This window comes from Crocuta crocuta, unplaced genomic scaffold (genome assembly GCF_008692635.1).
Source record: "Crocuta crocuta isolate KB4526 unplaced genomic scaffold, BGI_CrCroc_1.0 scaffold72, whole genome shotgun sequence".
NCBI classification, from domain to species: Eukaryota; Metazoa; Chordata; class Mammalia; order Carnivora; family Hyaenidae; genus Crocuta; species Crocuta crocuta.
The window spans coordinates 4,305,177-4,323,818 of NW_027529427.1; the positions used below are offsets into that span (position 1 = coordinate 4,305,177).

Sequence of the window (18,642 nt, forward strand, 5' to 3'; positions counted from 1 at the left end):
CAGAATACTGATCACCTGAATCTGAATCCAGCCATAGCCCCTCCACCCAGGGTACTTACATAGACTGGCTGTTTCACTGTCTTCTTGCCCAAGGAAATAAGAGGTACGCCACCAAACCAACGGATATCTGGCAGAAGAAAGAAGTATTCTTAGAAGGCCTAAAGTCCTAGACAACCCCCCAATCTCTAGGCACTCCAGGTTAGCAAAATCATTTTGCATAACTAAAGTAATGGAATAAATGTAGCTGACTTTGAGAAAGCTAGTGGGTACCCAGCCATTTGTTTTTCAGATAACAAACATGGAAAGTAAAAAAGTCAAATCTTTAAGAACATGGACAGCAAGGCAAAGTTGTCAAATGGCTTGGCCCCTTGATGCAAGGCCACTCCCAAGACTAGATTCTAACTGCACCCCATTCTAAAGAGGGTCATAGGAATCAATATATCAGCAGTACAACATAGAAAACCAAGAAAAAGACTCCGGCAAAAATGAGGATTTAGTATATGATGAATGCATTGAGCACAAATATGTGAGAAATGGAAAGATTATTTAATATATGGTGCTGAGACAATAACTCTACTAAATTGGGGGAAAAGGAAGGGAGGAAGGGAAGGAGAAAAGGCTCATATCTCACTATAAACCAAAATGGATTGAATGTAAAGGTAAAAAAACAAGCCTTAAAAAATTTTAAAGTGGACATTATTTATAAAAGCATCAAAAAGAATAAAACACTCAGGAATAAACTTAATCAAGTTGGCTAAAGACTTGCACACTGAAAACTAGAAGACATTGCTGAAAGAAATTTAGTAAGTCAGAAACAAATAGAAATACATCTCATGCTGGAAGACAGCACTGTTAAGATGTCAAACTGCCCACAGAATCTACAGAGCCAATGCAATCCCTATCAGCATCTCAATGGTGGGTGTATTCTGCAAAAGTACAGAAAATCACACCTTAAAATTCATATGAAATCTTCAGGGACCCCAAACAGACAAAACTATCTTGAAAAAAAAAATCTGGAGGTCTCACACCTCCTGGTTTCAAAACTTATTACAAAGTTCTGGTAATCAGTGATCAAAACAGTGACATAAAGATAAACATATAAACTAGTGGAATAGAATAGACAGAAATAACCTTGATAAGTATGCTCAAATGAATTTTTTTTTTGACATGGAGTCAAGACCATTCAATGGGGAAATGACAGTATTTTTAACAAATGATTCTGGGAGAACCACTGAATAAAACCACTGAACCACATATAAAAGACTTAAGTTGGACACTTACCTTACATCATATATAAAAATGAACTCAAAATGGATCAAAGACCTAAACATAAGAGCTAAAACTACAAAAGCCTTATAAGGAAATATGAAAGAAAGCTTCAGGATACTGGATTCAGCAATGATTTCTTGACTACGATACGAAAACATAGGCAACAAAAGTAACAAGAAATAAACTGGACTGCATCAAATTTAAAAGCTTCTGTGCACTGAAGGACAGAGTGAAAAGGCACCCTGCAGAATGGGAGATAATATTTTTAAGTCATATATCTGATAAGGAGTTACTACCCCAGAATATATTAAAAAAAACTCCTATGATTCAACTATGACAAAAAACCCAATTAAAAAATAAGCAAAGGATATGAACAGACGTTTCTCCAAATAAGATACATAAATGGCTAATAAGCACACGGAAGAAAACAAAACCCTCAACATCAGTAATCATTATGGAAATGCAAATCAAAAGCATGAGCCATTACCTCACATTCTAATGAATGGTTACTAACAACAACAACAACAACAAAAAACCCAGAAAATAATGTGTTAGTGTTAGTGAGGATATAGAAAAATTAGCACCCTGGACACTGCACTGTTGGTGAAAATGTAAACTGGAAGAACCACTATGGAAAACAGTATGGTAACTCCTCAAAAAATTAAAAATAGAACTACCATATGAGCCAACAATTCTACTTCTGGGTATATCCCCAAAGAACTGAAAGCAGGGTCTCAAAGAGATATTTGTATATCTGTGTTAACAGCAGTATTATTCATAATAACTGTCCACTGACAGATGAACGCATAAGCAAAATGTGGTATATGTATACAGTGAAATATTGTTCAGCTTTAAAAACAGAAGGAAATCCATGGGGCACCTGGGTGGTTCAGTCAGTTAAGGGTGTGACTCTTGGTTTCAGCTCAGGTCATGCTCTCATGGTTCCTGAGTTCAAGCCCTGCCTCTGGCTCTACATCTGGCTCTGCACTGACAACAGGCAGCCTGCTTGGGATTCTGTCTCTCCCTCGTTCTCTGTCCCTCCCCCACTTTCTCTCCATCACTATCAAAAATAAATAAACAAACATTTTTAAAAAGGGGGTGGGACGCCTGGGTGGCTCATTCAGTTAAGCATCCGACTTCAGCTCAGGTCATGATCTCACGGTTCGTGGGTTTGAGCCCTGCGTTGGCCTCTGTGCTGACAGCTAGCTCAGAGCCTAGAGTCTGCTTCAGATTCTGTGTCTCCCTCTCTCTGACCTTCCCCTGCTCACACTATGTGTGTCTCTCTCTCAGAAATAAATAAAACATTAAAAAAAAAAAAGGAAAAGAAACCAATCACAAAAAGATAAATAGTGTATGATTCCACATATACGAGGTACCGAGAGGAGTCAAATTCAGAGGGGCAGAAAACAGAATGGTGGTTGCCAGGGGCTGGGGGCAGGAGGGAAGACGAAGGTGTTTACTGGACAGAGTTTCAGTTCTGCAAGAAGAAAGGAGCTGCGCAGACTGGCAGCAGCGTGCATTCAGTTCAGTATTAACTATACACTTAGAAATGGTTAAGATGGTGTCTTAGTCAGCTCAGGCAGCCATCACAAAATACCATAACTGGGTGACTCATTTAAACAAGAGAAATGTATCTCCTTGCAGCTCTGGAGGCTGCAAAGTCCAGGATCAAGGTGTGAGCTGACTTGGTTCCTGATGAGAGCTCTCTTCCTGGCTTGCAGTCAGCCAGCTATGTTCTCCCTCGGCCTTTCCTCAGTGCACACATGCAGGGAGAGAGCTCCCCTTCTCCTCTTATAAGGCCACCAAGGACTCCATCCTTATTTCCTTATTTACCATTAATTACCTCCTAAAAGCCCTATCTCCAAATACAACCACACTGGGAGAGGAAGGAAGACAAGAACATAAGTCAGTCCAAAGCAAATGGTAAATTTTATATGTGTATTTTACCACAGTTTTTTAAATTGGAAATATAGAATGTGAAATGACATGAGCCATCAGGAGGAAAACACACATGAAAATACATGATAAAAATATCTAAATTAGATAAATGAACTGTGGTCCATCCATACAATCAAATATTATTCAGCCATAAAAAGAAATAAGCTATCAGCCATGAAAAGACATGAAGGAAACTTTTTTAAATGTTTCATATTATTTTTTGAGAGAGAGACACAGAATGTGAGCAGGGAGGGGCAGAGACAGAGACACAAACAGAATCTGAAGCAGGCTCCAGGCTCTGAGCTATCAGCACAGAGCGCCATGCAGGGCTCGAACTCACAACCACAAGATCATGACTGGAGCCAAAGTCAGATGCTTAACCAACCAAGCCACCCAGGTGCACCCTGAGCATAGGGGATTTTTAAGGCAACGAAACTATTCTACTACGTGGCAATGAGGAAGAATGAAATCTGGCCATGTGTAGCAACCTGGATGGAACTTGAGGGTGTTATGCTGAGCAAAATAAGTCAGGCAGAGAAGGACAGATACCATATGTTTGCACATATAGGAGGATTAGGAACTTAACGAAGGACCATGGGGGAGAAGAAGGGGAAAACAGTGGGGAAGAGGGAGGGAGGCAAACCATGACTCTTGAATGCCGAGAACAAATTGAGGGCAGATTGGGGGGGGGGTAAGGGGGGGGATGGGCATGGAGGAGGGCACTTGTGGGGATGAGCACTGGGTGTTATATGGAAACCAACTTGACAATAAACTGTTAAAAAACAAAGGCAATGAAACTATTCTTTATGATACACCAATGGTAGGTAAATATCATACATTTGTCAAAAGTCATTGAATGTACAACATAAAGAATGAATCCTAATGTAAATTATGGACTTGAGTTAATAATAATGTATCAATATTGGCTCACCAACTGTAACAAATGTACCACTCTAATGGCAGATGCTAATAATAGAGAAAACTGTTATGGGGAGACACTGAGGGATTAAAGGGGGTATGGGACCTCTGTGCTTTCCAATCAACTTTTCTGCAAACCTAAAACTACTCTAAAAAAATAGTTTATTTAACTTTAAAACAACTTAATATGCCAACAAAAAAAAACCTGCAGCAAATATAATACAAAATGCATATCCTTAATTTATAAAGAGTAAAGAAATCAGTAAGAAAAAAAAACCTCTCAAAAAAAACAAAACAAAACAAACACACATGGACAAAGTACAAAGTAAAATGAAAGAAATAATATAAATAGCTAACAAGGAGAAATAGAAATCTACTGATAAAACTGCACCTCACTAACTATCCTAGTACTCCCTAAGACAGGCAGAATCTCCTAATACAGAAGTGAATAAATTGACAGGTACCTGGTAATCTGATAGAATCAGGAACTAAAACTGGGTCCTTATCACAGACTTTAAAAATGTATTCTCCCCCAGGGGTGCCTGGGTGGCTCAACTGGTTAAGCATCTGAGGCCTGATTTTGGCTCAGGTCATGATCTCACAGTTGGTGAGTTCGAACTCCACACTGGGCTCTGTGCTGACAGCATGGAGCCTGCTTGGGATGCTCTCTCTCTCCCTGTCTCTCTGCCCCTCCCCCACTCTTACGCAGTCTCACTCTCTCTCTCTTTCTCAAAATAAATAATAAACAAAAAAACGTATTCTCAACACCACTTCTGCAAATGTGCAGAGAAATCATTATTTTACCCGGAAAATCTCAAAATCTCAACACTTAGTCAAGGAGACTGATTTCTTCCGCCTAGACAAGTCTAATTATTAAATAAACAAAAACCCTGAGAGTGAGCATAACACGATGCCCAGCCCATGAAAGCGGTTTACAAACCAACTACTTTCAGTTTAGCAATGGCCAAATTAGTATTTACAAATCCTTAATCCCATTCCACAGGAAGACCTATTACACCCACGTGACAGAATATGACGCCGCCTCTTTGTCTTTCAGATCAACATCTAAGTAACTTGACTAAATGTGGACTAAATGTGAGAAAGTAGTTAGGAAACTGGCTTCGTAGGAAAAATAAATAAGGGCAACACTTAAGCATGTACTACAAGCCAGGTTCTGTGACACAGGCTACGTTCCAGTAACACGCCACTCCTGAGGCAGACACTATCCTCTCCACTTCAATCGACAAGGAGGCTGCCTCTCATGGACTTGCACACTCACAGAACTCCCACGGCCTTTCTGTGAATCTAAGGTGCTCTTTTCACAGACTGTAACAAAGATCACGCTAGGCAAATAGGACCTTTGGGGAGAGAAAGTACATCTGCATCTGTCAAATCAGAGAACACTGTTGGCTTGTGCTTCACCCCAACCTGGTTAACTGGTATCCTCTTGTCCATGACTAAGACAAAATAGAAGCATACATACTTGCAAAATGATTGAGGAATCTATCCTCTCTTCCAAAGATGTCCGATGGCTTTATGATAATGGCTTCCGGAAAGGCATCTCTCACTTCCTTCTCTCCAACGGCCTAAACAAGCAACCAAACAAAGCAGAGTTCTGGGAGGGGTGAACACGGGTCATATTCTTTCTACTATCAGGACATTACTTTCTTTTTTTTTAAATAGTTTATTGTCAAGTTGTTTTCCATATAACACCCAGTGCTCATCCCCACAAGTGCCCTCCTCCATGCCCATCTCCCCCCTTCCCCTCTCCCCCCCAACTCCCATCAGCCCTCAGTTTGCTCTCGGCATTCAAGAGTCTCTCATGCTTTGCCTCCCTCCCTCTACCCCATTTTTCCCCTTCTTCTCCCCCATGGTCCTCCGTCAAATTCCTCCTAATCCTCCTATACTGCAAACATATGTAATCTGTCCTTCTCTGCCTGACTTATTTTGCTCAGCATAACACCCTCAAGTTCTATCCAGGTTGCTACACATGGCCAGATTTCATTCTTTCTCATTGCCATGTAGTATTCCATTGTATAGATGAACCACATCTTCTTGATCCATTCGTCCATTGATGGACACTTAGGCTCTTTCCATGTTTTGGCTGTTGTTGAGAGTGCTGCTATGAACATTGGGGTACATGTGCCCCTAGGCATCAGCACTCCTGTATCCCTTGGGTAAATTCCTAGCAGTGCTACTGCTGGGTCATAGGGGAGTTCTATTGTTAATTTTTTGAGGAACCTCCACACTATTTTCCAGAGGGGCTGCATCAGTTTACATTCCCACCAACGGTGTAGGAGGGTGCCCGTTCCCCCACATCCTCGCCAGCATCTAAAATCCTCTGATTTCCTCATTTTAGCCACTCTGACCGGCCTAAGGTGGTATCTCAGTGTGGTTTTGACTTGTATTTCCCTGATGAGGAAGGATGCTGAGCATCGTTTCATGTGTTTGTCAGCCATCTGGATGGATCAGGATGTTACTTTTATTTCAAATGTCAGTTTCTCCAGGTTAAGGTATAATTCATAAAGGTCAGGTACCCAGAATTTTTTTTTTAAATAAACACACAAAAATGCCCTGCCTCATATGGCTCTTGTTGGGTTTCTTCCCATATTTATTCTAGGGAAGCTTAGGCTGAAGAAGAAAGGAGAAAAATCAGAGTAGAATTTTTCTAGCCTCCATTTTTCTTTTTACTCACAGGCCCTCTGGTTTGTGTCAACAGTCTAACAGCCTGCCAGAGAAAGGACAGAGTGGTGGGAGGCCACGATATGGAAGTGGCAGCACACATACGTACCCAGAGGAGCCAGGGAGGGCCAGGGACCTTCTGAACCTCAACACCCTTGCCTGCTATCATCTATCTCCTCCTGGATGAGGCCTCTTTCAATGCAGGTATCAGCACCCAGGCCAGCCTTCCTCTCTACTGCACCACCCCTGTGACTGACCTATAGGTCCAGGTGGGCTTGAACCTCTCCATTTCTTGAGCTTCTCAATTCCAGTGACCTCCTCTTCTCTCCACTTCTGCCCCTCTCAACTCGTTCAGGCCACAGACCATATCATCAACAACTACAAGTGCCCTTCTTCTGAAACACTAAATGAAGACATCCTTGCTCTCAGATGGCAATCTCCCATATCTCCAGGTGCTTCACTCATCTGTTCCTGAGATATCTGGTCACCACCTGAGTTCTCAGGTGCTCTAGTCCTCCGATGCTGCTTTCCTCCTTACCAAGTCCTACTAATTTGCGTCAGATTAGATTCCATGGTCCAACTGTTCAATCACTCTCTTACCAATATTGTAAATTACCTTGTCCCTTTGTCTTGACTCCATCCACTAGGCAAAAATCCCAATTCTGAAAAAACCCTATTAGCCTCCTTTGAGCCATGCACTCCTGCTGCCTTCAGAGACAGGAAAATAAATCATAACTGGACAACTCAATAGCAAAAATAAAACCACCCCAATTTGATTAAAAAATGGGCAGAGGATCTGAATAGACATTTTTCCACAGAAGACATACAGATGGCCAACATGTATGAAAAGGTACCCAGAATCACTAATCATCAGGGAAATGCAAATCAAAACCACGAATAGACATCGCCTCACACCTATCAGCATGGTGATGATCAAAAAGACAAGAAATGACAAATGTTAGCAAGGATGTGGAGAAAAGGGGGCCCTTGTGCACTATTAGTGGGAATGTAAATTGATGTAGCCAATGTGGAAAACAGCACAGTGGTTCTTCAAAAAATTAGAAATACAACTAACATATGATCCAGTGATGCCACTTCTGCTAATATGTCTAGCAGAACTGAAAACACTAAGTTGAAAAGATATCTGCACCCCCATATTCACTGCAGCATTATTTACAACAGCCAAGACATGGAAGCAACCCAAGTGTCCATCAGGGGATGAATAGATAAAGAAGATGTGACACACACACACACACCCTTTCCCCAGCCATTAAAAAAGGAAACCCTGTGGGACACCTGGATGGCTCAGTTGGTTGAGCTTCTGTCTTCGGCTCAGGTCATGAGCTCACGGTTCGTGATTTTGAGTCCCGTGTTAGGCTCTGTGCTGACAGCTCAAAGCCTGAAGCCTGCTTCAGATTCTGTCTCCCTCTCTCTGNCTGCACCCCCATATTCACTGCAGCATTATTTACAACAGCCAAGACATGGAAGCAACCCAAGTGTCCATCAGGGGATGAATAGATAAAGAAGATGTGATACACACACACACACACTTTACCCAGCCATTAAAAAAGGAAACCCTGTGGGACACCTGGATGGCTCAGTTGGTTGAGCTTCTGTCTTCGGCTCAGGTCATGAGCTCACGGTTCGTGATTTTGAGTCCCGTGTTAGGCTCTGTGCTGACAGCTCAAAGCCTGAAGCCTGCTTCAGATTCTGTCTCCCTCTCTCTGCAACCTCCCCTGCTCATGCTCTCTCTCTCTCAAAAATAAACAAACATTAAAAAAAATTGAAAAAAAAAAAAAAGGAAACCTTGCCATTTGTAACAACATGGATGGACCTTGAGGGCATTATGCTAAGCAAAATAGAGACAGACAACTACCATATGCTCTCACTTCTACATGGAATAAAAAAAACAAACACAAACAAAAAACCATCAAACTCACAGATACAGAGAACAGATGGTCAGAGGCAGCGGATGAGGATGGGTGAAATGGTTGTGAAGGGGATCAAAAGAACAAACTTCAAGTTACAAAATAAATTAAGTCTTGGGATGTAACAAAGCATGGCAACTATATGTAATGAAAATACTATTTCAAAGTTGCTAATCGATGAGTAGATCTTGAAAGTTCTCATGATGAGAAAAAAAATCTATTAAGTATGTGTGGTGATGTTAACCAGACTTATTGTGGAGCCATCTCTCAATATATAATCATGTTGAATCATTATGTTATACACCCAAAACTAGTATAATGCATGTTAATTACACCTGAATTCTAAAAAATCATACATTGGTACCACTATACACTCATGTCACCCGTTTTAACTGCATCTTCAACATTTCCCACAAGCAGAGCTTTCTTCTATTTAGGTATTCTCTCATATGACAATTTCAAGCATTCTCTATTCTATTCAAATTCCTCCCTTACTTTTTCCTTCCTTCCAGTAAATGACCTCACCTTCTAATTCAAAGAGAAAATATGGCCGCAGACAAAAACCACTTCGAGTTCCCACCACAAAATCTAGAGCTCTCCTCCTTCCTCACCACGCAGGGACATGGCCCTGCCTCCCTTGCTCCAGGGCTCACCCACTCTTCCTCAGGAACCTGTACAACTGACCTTCTCTTTTATCTTCAGTCTCTTAACCAGAACCTTCTTACCAGCACTTAAACAATGTCATGACTTTCTACCTTAAAAAAAAAAAAGGTTCCCAGCTGCATGTGCTTCTGCAGCTGCTTGCGTCCCCCCATCCTCTTCCTAAACCACTTATAAATGCTGCCTGCCCTTACAGTCCACACTGCCTCAGCTCCTGCTCACTCTCTGCTCACCTGTGCTCTGCATGCTGCCCCCACATCTGCACCTAAACCATCCTTGATCAGATCACAGATGGCCTCCATGTCCACAGATCCAAGGTGACTTTCCAGTTCTCACCTCCCACAGCTTCTCAATGGCATCATAAGCAACTACTCTCTCCTTGCAACACTGACTTCCCTTGGCTTCCATGACCTTATAGTCTCCTGGTCTCCCTACCTCACCACATCCACCTCTTCTGTCTTTTTACTTGTTTTGGTTTTTACAGGTGTCTCCTTGTCTACCAGAGCATAATGATCACTGGTACTCCTCTGGGCCCCGTCCAAAGTTCTCTCAATCTACACTTCCTCACTAGGCAATCTTATTCCCAAACATTGCTTTCAATTACCTGGTTTCATATCTCCAAACCAGACCTCACTTCTGAGCTCTAGGATCATAAACCCCATTCACCACTGTGACTTGGATGACTGACACACACTTGAAATGCGACCTGCGTCTAAAACTAGATCATCCCCTTCCTTCTCTGTAAATATTATATCTCAATCTTTGCTGCACAGTGGAATTATCTAGGGAGACTTAAAAAATACCAATGCTTAAGTTCTATCCCCAGAGATTCTATTTTCATTGGTCAGGGTGAAGCCTGGGCATCAGGATTTTTCAAAGTTCCTCGGTGATTCTAATGAGCAGCTACGGCTAAGAACCACTGTCCAAAAGCCTTGTCCTTCTCAAGGGTCTCTCATCTTACTCAACAGCACCACTGTCCGCCCAGAGGTGTAAGCTAGAGGACTGGACATCTCGGAGTCTTCCCCCCTCCCAGCACTGACTCCAGCCCCCAGCCCCTGCCCTTCCAAATAACCACAGATCCAGAGGATTGTGTGAATGCCAGGGTGGAGGCAGGCACAGAGTGCACAGGCTCATTCTCCTTCATCCACACAGTATGAAAATGGTGAGGCTCGGATGTACTGCTAGCCAGTTCTGCAACTATGAGAAACAGAGCTTACACAAAAAGAAAGAGCTGAAAGAATCACAGAGAAACAAAGCTGAAACCATGATGTACGTGGGCACTGATGTGGCTAAGCATTCCTATTACTGGATTTTTCAGATACATGGGGCCTTTAACATTGGATTTTCTGACGCGAGCAATTAAATGCACCCGACTGACAGATGCTCTCTCTCTCATATTATATGCTCCTATGGCACAATTCTCTACTTTGCAACACCAGGCACAACTGGAGTTATTTTACTCAGTGGACTAGAAACGAGATATGGGCTAAGACCATGTCTGTTTTATTCACTAGTGTATCCTCATTGCCTAATACAATATGCAGCATGCAGTAGGTACTTAATAAATAATTTGTTCAATAAAAGAATACAGCGGGTCAAAAAGCTGGAGCCATTTTCAAAGAACTCTGAGAATAGGTAATAATGTTCTATCCTTCTCTGAAGCCCCTTACCATAGTTCCCGGCAAACAGAGGGCAATTAACCAAAATATCAGAACACAACACACACATCACACACATCAATCTAATCCTAGATATGGAGAATCAGAAATTCCTCTTATTCTGGAAATGTCAGTGAGAAACGCTTCTCACTTAAGTCATGTTTCAAAAGGCCCAAGAAACTCTGGCCCTGTGAGCCACTTCCCAGGCCAACTTGTCACTTACCTTGCTTCTCAGATATCTAGAAGAGCTTTTAATATCAGCATTCAGATGTGAAACATGAATGAATTTTTCAACTCCAGCTTCCTTGGACACTTGAGCAATTGTTTGAGGAATCTTCACAAAAACATCCTCAAAATCAAAGTTTCTGAAAGAAAAAAGAAAAGGAAGATCAGTTAAGAACACTTGACCCAGGATTTCAAAACTTTCTGTAGTAAGTTGGTTTTCATACTACTGCTGGAATTCACAATAGTTAAACTTTTATTACTTATTTATTTTTAATTTGAGAGAGAGAAAGAGAAGAGAATCTCAAGCAGGCTCCATACCTAGCATGGCCCTCAACACTGGGCTAGATCCTGTGACCCTAGGATCATGCCCTGAGCTGAAACCAGGTGTCAGACATTCAATCAATTGAGCCACCCAGGCATCCTCATAATAGTTAAAATTTAAACAGCAATGATTTCTCAAAAATCAAGTTTATATATAAATATATATGTATATTTTATATATATGTATGCATTTTTTAACTTTACTGCTCACTGTCATTACTGTACATAATTTAAACCTAACTATAAGTGATAAGTCAGCACACATACTATTCTCTGTCCTCAAGGAATCCCAAGGCTGAGACCCTTTAAGAATATCTGGCTGCAGCGGTTGGGTGGGAAAGGGGCAAGTGTTGGAGTAAAAAGGAACCACTTCTCATCCCTGGGCCTTTGTTTCCCTCAGGGGAAAAAAAAAGAAACTAAAAAATCAGTCACCAATTTAATAATATAACGTTAACATTACATAATAACATTAATGCTTACTCTGTACAAGGCACTGTTATGAGTCACTACAGGCGATATAAAGTTGAATAAGACCCTCCAAGTCATCAAAGAACTTAAAAATATGTGCTAAGGCAGACATAGATTATCAAATTTTAAGAAATATTAAGAAAATGGTGTGAACAAAGTGTTGTGGAACTACAAGATTAAAACACTACTTGCTAAAAAAGAACTGTTCAAACCAATACTCATGTTATCTTTGATTATAAGGGTGAACAGATCTAGAAGACTGTTTACACAAGAAAAGCCAACGTTCAGTTTGATGAGCAGCAGGACGGGCAAACCCTCCTACCTAACCAATCCCCACTGGACAAATCCAAGTGCAGGCTTGGTCATTCATGAACACCCAGTCATTCCATCAAGTTGATGACACCAACCATACTAACACAATCTATGTTAGCTTTTTATGAGTAACACATCACGTTGCTTACTCACATACCAGACTGACTACCGGCTCAATCTCCTGAAATGGGGTTATTGGGTATATGAATGGGTGTTCGATATCAATGTTTCATGAAGGACTAATAAAACATGTGACAACTGCAATACCTGACATGAGAAAGTACCCAGTGACTAGCTACTGAAAATGAAGTCGGCATGTGCAAAGAGAAAACAGGAGACATCCAGACGGCTAACAGACACATAAAAAGATGCTCAACATCACTCATAATATCACCTCACACCTGTCAGAATGGCTAAAATTAATAACTCAGGAAACAACGGATGCTGGTGAGGACACGGATAAAGGGGCGCCCTCTTACACTGCTGGTAGGAAAGCAAACTGGTGCAGCCACTCTGGAAAACAGTGTGGAGGTTCCTCAGAAAGCTAAAAATAGAATTATCCTATGACCAGCAATTGCACTACTAAGTATTTATCCAAAGGACACAAATGCTGATTCAAAGGGGCACGTTACCCCAATGTCTACAGCAACACTATCAATAGCCAAATTATGGAAAGAGCTCAAACGTTCATCAACTGATGAATGGATATATATGTATACACACACACACACACACACACACACACACACACACACATACATACAATGGAATATTTTACTTGGCAATCAGAAAGAATGAAATCTTGCCATTTGCAACAATGTGGATGGCACCAGAGTGTATTATGCTAAATGAAATAAGTCAGTCAAAGAAAGATAAATATCATATGATTTCACTCATATGTGGAATTTAAGAGATAAAACAAAGAACATAGGGGAAGAGAAGAAAAAATAAAATAAGATAAAAACAGAGAGGGAGGTAAACCGTAAGAGACTCTTAAATACAGAGAACAAACAGAGTGCTGCTGGAAGGGAGGTGGTGGTGGGGGATGGGGTGATGGGCATTAAGAAGGGCACTTGTGGGGATGAGCACTGGGTGCTGTATGTAAGTGATAAATCACTAAATTCTGCTCCTGAAACCAATACTACGCTATATGTTAACTAACTTGAATTTGAATTAAAAAAGAAAGAAAAGAAAGAAAAGAGAGGAGAAAGCCAGAGAAGAGAAGAGAAGAGAAGAGAAAAGAGAAGAAAAGAAAAGAAAAGAAAAGAAAAGAAAAGAAAAGAAAAGAAAAGAAAAGAAAAGAAAAAGCCAAAAACTTACTTGGTTTCCCATTCTCGCCCAACAAGATTAATGACCACATTGCTGTGCTTCACTGCTCTTCGGATAGAATCTTTGTCTCTCCCGTTCCATTCCTAGAAAAATAGCAGCCAGTCAGATGAAAACATAAGGGGTCCCCCCTGGCAAGTTAATGGGCCATCTGTTATAGTCATAATTTAGTACCATTTCATATAGGCTCCATTTATTACAACAGAAACAGTCATGAGGTCTGAAACTCCCTGCTGATTCTCCAGCTCTCCTGGAGACAAAAATAGATCAAAGTATATCTATTTCATTCAGGTAATGAAATGACAGAACTAGAAAAGACAATATTCATTTCTAGTGGGCATATCCATTTTTGGCCATTCAACTGTTCTTGGCAAGTCTGTAAGGGATTCTAGTTACCAAATCTCCCTTCCTGAAACCTAGCCAAAGACCAAGGATTATTTGGAGGAAAATGGACTTTCCCTTTTGGCAGCAACCTGCTATAGACTAAAGACAGGAGGGCTGCCTCTTAAAGGCTAACACTAAATTGGGAGCATTTGTGACTATTTTCTTATTTCTTTTTAACTCTTTCCTCTTCACAATCCCAGATCTAGTCACTTCTACTTCAAAGACATGACAAGCACACTCAGGGAGGTGTGACCTGCCTCAAAGTGCAGGCTGAGCCCATGGCAGATTTCCACGTAGAACTAAAAGTTCTGAGTGATTAAGGCCTACGGTCAGACTGACGATTCTGGTCCAAAATAGAGACCGGGGATGAAATAACCCTTGGCAAAGGTTATTTTCCATGTTAAAATGAAATCGGATTTTTTAAACGTTTCAATGGGAGATACTAAGTAGTAAGAAGTTCTTAGGGTCGATGCTAAGGTGTACGTAAGAGTGAGTGGGGAGGAGTGACAGGGAGGGAGTGCGAGGAGGCGCACTAACATACCTGTGCAATTCAGAAAAGAGAGACATGGCTACAGAAATCTGGGTCCAGAGCGAAAGATGAAGCTCTCGGCAGGAGGAACTAGTTATAAGTGAGGAAGCTGGGGTGGAGGTGGGAGAGGTGGACAGGGGAAGTGTAGAGTAATAGCTGTGGAGTCAGACAGGAATGCAAACTCCATCTGCCTTTTTATGAACTCTGTACAAATTATCTCTCCAACTTCCATGTAAAATTTGAAAATACAACCTAACTCATGGGTTTGCTATGAAGATTACATAAGAGACATAAAATCTGCAGCACAGTGCATGACATACCCAACAAAAACAGCATTTCTACACATATAAAGCTGAAACTTTTTTAGAAAAGATGGCCAGGGGGGTAAGAAAAAGAATCCAAGAAGACTCAGAGTGGAAGAGATTGGTGCCTAACTGCATGAATGGCCCAAGAGAGCCTGGAGAGAAAGAATTAAAAGGAAACCAAATTCCCAGGGATGGGACCCAGGGAGCACAGTCAGGTTAGCAAACCAAGTGTCCATTCAGACAACAGTTTCCAGTGGAGACTAAAGCAGGGAAATCAGCGCTCCACACCCAGCATGGTCCATCCATCTCAAAAATAAACAACAGTCCAGTCTCCCCGTTTTACCTTTCCTGTACTTTCCTTTTGTAAACATTATTATATTCAAAGTTATACGTTTAGTCTCCATACTCTCTTTTAAGACTGAGAGCTCACTGTGGTCTTGTTCATCAAGACATGCTCAGAGCTTAAATACCTGTGGTAAAAACAGAATTTTCATCATATGGTTCAATTCCCATGACTATGCACCTGCAAGCCAGTCAAAGTGTTCACCTATTATTTGTGAGATACTTTAATTTTGAGGATTAAAAAGGAGACCAATAATCTTAAGTCACAAAGAGGAGAAAAGCTAAGCTCCTATAACTGTAAAACCAAGAAGATTAAGATTTTAGAAAAGAAAAACACTTTAGAAACAAGCAATTTCCAATGTAGTATTATACTTAGCTTGTGAATATTGGCAAATCTAGCCTATATTTTAACTTTGTAAATAAAGTTTCATTAAAAAACAGGCACTCCCATTGATTTATATTTTATCTATGGACACTTTCAGGCTAGAAGGGCAGAGCTGAGTAATCACGGCAAAGACCCTAGGACCTACAAAGGCTAAAATATTTACTATCTGGCTTTTTACAGAAAATTACGTTTGTCAACTGCTGGACAAGAGTTTACAAGAACGAGGTGAATGGCCGGTGCCTTGGTTAACTCTGGGAATGAAACTCTGCTTTATTATACTGACTCTCTCTCCTAAAAATGACCCCAGCACTTTACATCAGTCAACTCCAGTGATCAGTAACTAGTCACACAGACTCTTACCAGAAAGATAATCTGGCCCAGGTCACCCATGGGACGAAGGTGCATGGTGTCATATGCTTCACACCGATAGGGTACGATCACCTGTGACCCCATACGTCCTAAAAAAGAATGTATTGAAACAAGGACCAACATTAACATAATACGGATACTTTATGCAACAGTGAGTTGGTAAATATTTAAATTCCAGTATGACAAGTAAATAGAAACCATGTTTAACAAAAAGCTTATTTTGCCCTGCTAGAGATGCCATAACTTCTCAGAGAGTCCTATTCCTGTTTCAACATTCTAGAGAGGAAGAATGATAATGCTTCCTAACATAGATCAGATCAAAATTACATTAAATCCCAGACAGGAGTAATTTGTAACACTATTAAATTGAAAAGAAACATGGGGCATGGCTTCTCATCAGGCAGCCCTCAGGAATGGCACTGAGCATACTGAACTCAAGGAACTTTACTTACCAAGTTGGTTGACAACATATCGGCCCAGGAATCCTGTTGCTCCAAACACAGTGGCCACAATCCCACTGACTGAGGAACGCCCACCTTTTCCATGAGGTCTGAGTGAATGATGAAGCTGGCGACGAGGAGGGCCATGAAACACAGCTACGGCTCTCGCCGTAATAGAAGAACCTTAAAGAAAACCCCAGAGCATAAAAAAGGGGCAAATGTTAATATAAGAGGGAGTATTAGTAACTTCTTTTCCTAGAAACTTGTAACATTATTTTGCTATCAGTACTTCTGTATACTTAAGTTCAAAATGAACTTTTAAATTAGAAGTTATAATGTAAGTGCCAACAGCACTAACACACCACCAACAACTAACACAAACGACGGCAACAAAGAATCCATACATCATAAAGAAATATATAACAATTAGAAAGTACAGTTGATCCTTGAACAACATAGGTTTCAACTGCATGGATCCACCATACTCAGACTTTTTTGATAAATCCAGAACAGTACTATAAATGTATTTTCCCTTCCTTATGATTTTCTTTAATAACATTTTCTTTTCTCGTTTACTTCTTTGTAAAAACACAATACATAATAACATGAACGAAAAACATACAAAATATGGCAATCAATTCTTTACGTTACCAGTGAGGCTCCTGGTCAACAGTAGGCTATTAATAATTAAGTTTGGGGTGGGGGAAGTCAAAAGTTACACATAAATTTTTTACTGCAAGGGGAGGGAGGGGGTCAGTGCCCCTAACTATTGCATTGTTCAAAGGTCAACTATAAACTTCCTGCCCTATGGGATACAATATACAACATACTGGGATATAATATTTAAGTCAATTTTAAAAATTAAACAGTTACAAATTAAGAGTAGAAACCTCTACAGTAAAAGGCATTGAGAGAATGCAAAGCAAGGGAGCAATACATCAGATAATTATGAATTAGGGTTCCTGGATAAAGTAGGTTTGGGGGGCTTTTTTTTTCCAGTTTTACTGAGAAAGAACTGACATACAGCCCTGTGTAAGTTTAAGGCATATGGCATGATGGTTTGATTTATAGATACTAGGAAATGATTACACGAGGTTCAACTAGTGTTCACCATCTTGTAGAGGTCTAATAAAAATAAAAGAAGAAAAAGCCAATTTTCTCCTTGCATTGAGAACTCTTAGCATGAACTCCCTTAACTTTTCTATGTATCCTACAGCAGCATTAGCTAGTCACCATGTTGTACATTACATCCTGAGTACTTTTTATGTTTTAGTGGTAGGTTGTACTTTTGACCACCTTCCTCCAATCCTCCCTCCTACAACCCTTCACTACTGGTCACTGCAAGTCTGAGCTCTTTTTCTACGATTTTTTTTTTTTTTTTAATTCTACATATAAGTGAGATCACACAGTATTTGTCTTTCTCTTATTTAACTTTAGTATAACGCCTTTAAGGTCCATCCATGTTGTAGCAAATAATAGGATTTCCTCATGTTTTATGGCTGAATAATATTCCAGTGTATATATCTACTACAACTTCTTTATCTGTTCTTCCCCTGATGGACACTCAGTTTCTTCTCCTGTCTTGGCTACTGTAAATAATGCTGCAATAAAAATGAGAGCAGATATCTTTCTGACTTAGTGTTTTCATTTCCTTCGGATGTATTAGCAGAAGTGGAATTGCTGGATTATATAGCAGTCATATTTTTAATTTTTTGAGGAACCTCCATGCTGCTTTCCATGGTGGCTGTACCACTTTACAATCCCAACAACAGTGCACAAGGGCTCACTTTTCACTATATCCTCGCTAACACTTGTTATCTCTTATCTTTTTGATGATGGTGATTATAACAGGTGTGAGGTCATATCTTACTGCAGTTTTAATTTGCATTTCCCTGATAACTAGTAATGTTGAGCATCTTTTCATATACCTGTTGGCCTTTCATGTATTTTCTTTGCCCATTTTTTAATTGTGTGGGGTTTTCCTATTGAGGGATAAACTATTTTGAGAAAGGTTTTCAAGAGCAGTCAAAATGCATAACACATGTAACAATGCAGAGACGGAAATGAATAAGCCCAGTGCAGGTAACAGAAGATTTATCTGGAACAGACTCTGAAACTGATGATGAATGAAAAATAAAGTTAATGATATATGGTGGAGGTAGAGGACTGTTCATACAGAACAT

The 18,642-nt window shown here is 40.4% G+C and overlaps 1 protein-coding gene across 1 annotated transcript in view; it reads right to left on the reverse strand.

The window, feature by feature from the left end:
- The window catches only part of NDUFA9 (NADH:ubiquinone oxidoreductase subunit A9), a 35,540-nt gene that overhangs the window by 11,437 nt on the left and 5,461 nt on the right, over positions 1 to 18,642 (reverse strand). The window contains exons 2-7 of the mRNA XM_077759158.1: positions 16,472 to 16,642; positions 16,011 to 16,108; positions 13,700 to 13,791; positions 11,277 to 11,418; positions 5,609 to 5,711; positions 60 to 127 (exon numbers count right to left, since the gene is read on the reverse strand). Coding sequence (XP_077615284.1) covers positions 60 to 127; positions 5,609 to 5,711; positions 11,277 to 11,418; positions 13,700 to 13,791; positions 16,011 to 16,108; positions 16,472 to 16,642 — 674 coding nt within the window. The remainder of the gene's footprint in view (positions 1 to 59; positions 128 to 5,608; positions 5,712 to 11,276; positions 11,419 to 13,699; positions 13,792 to 16,010; positions 16,109 to 16,471; positions 16,643 to 18,642) is intronic.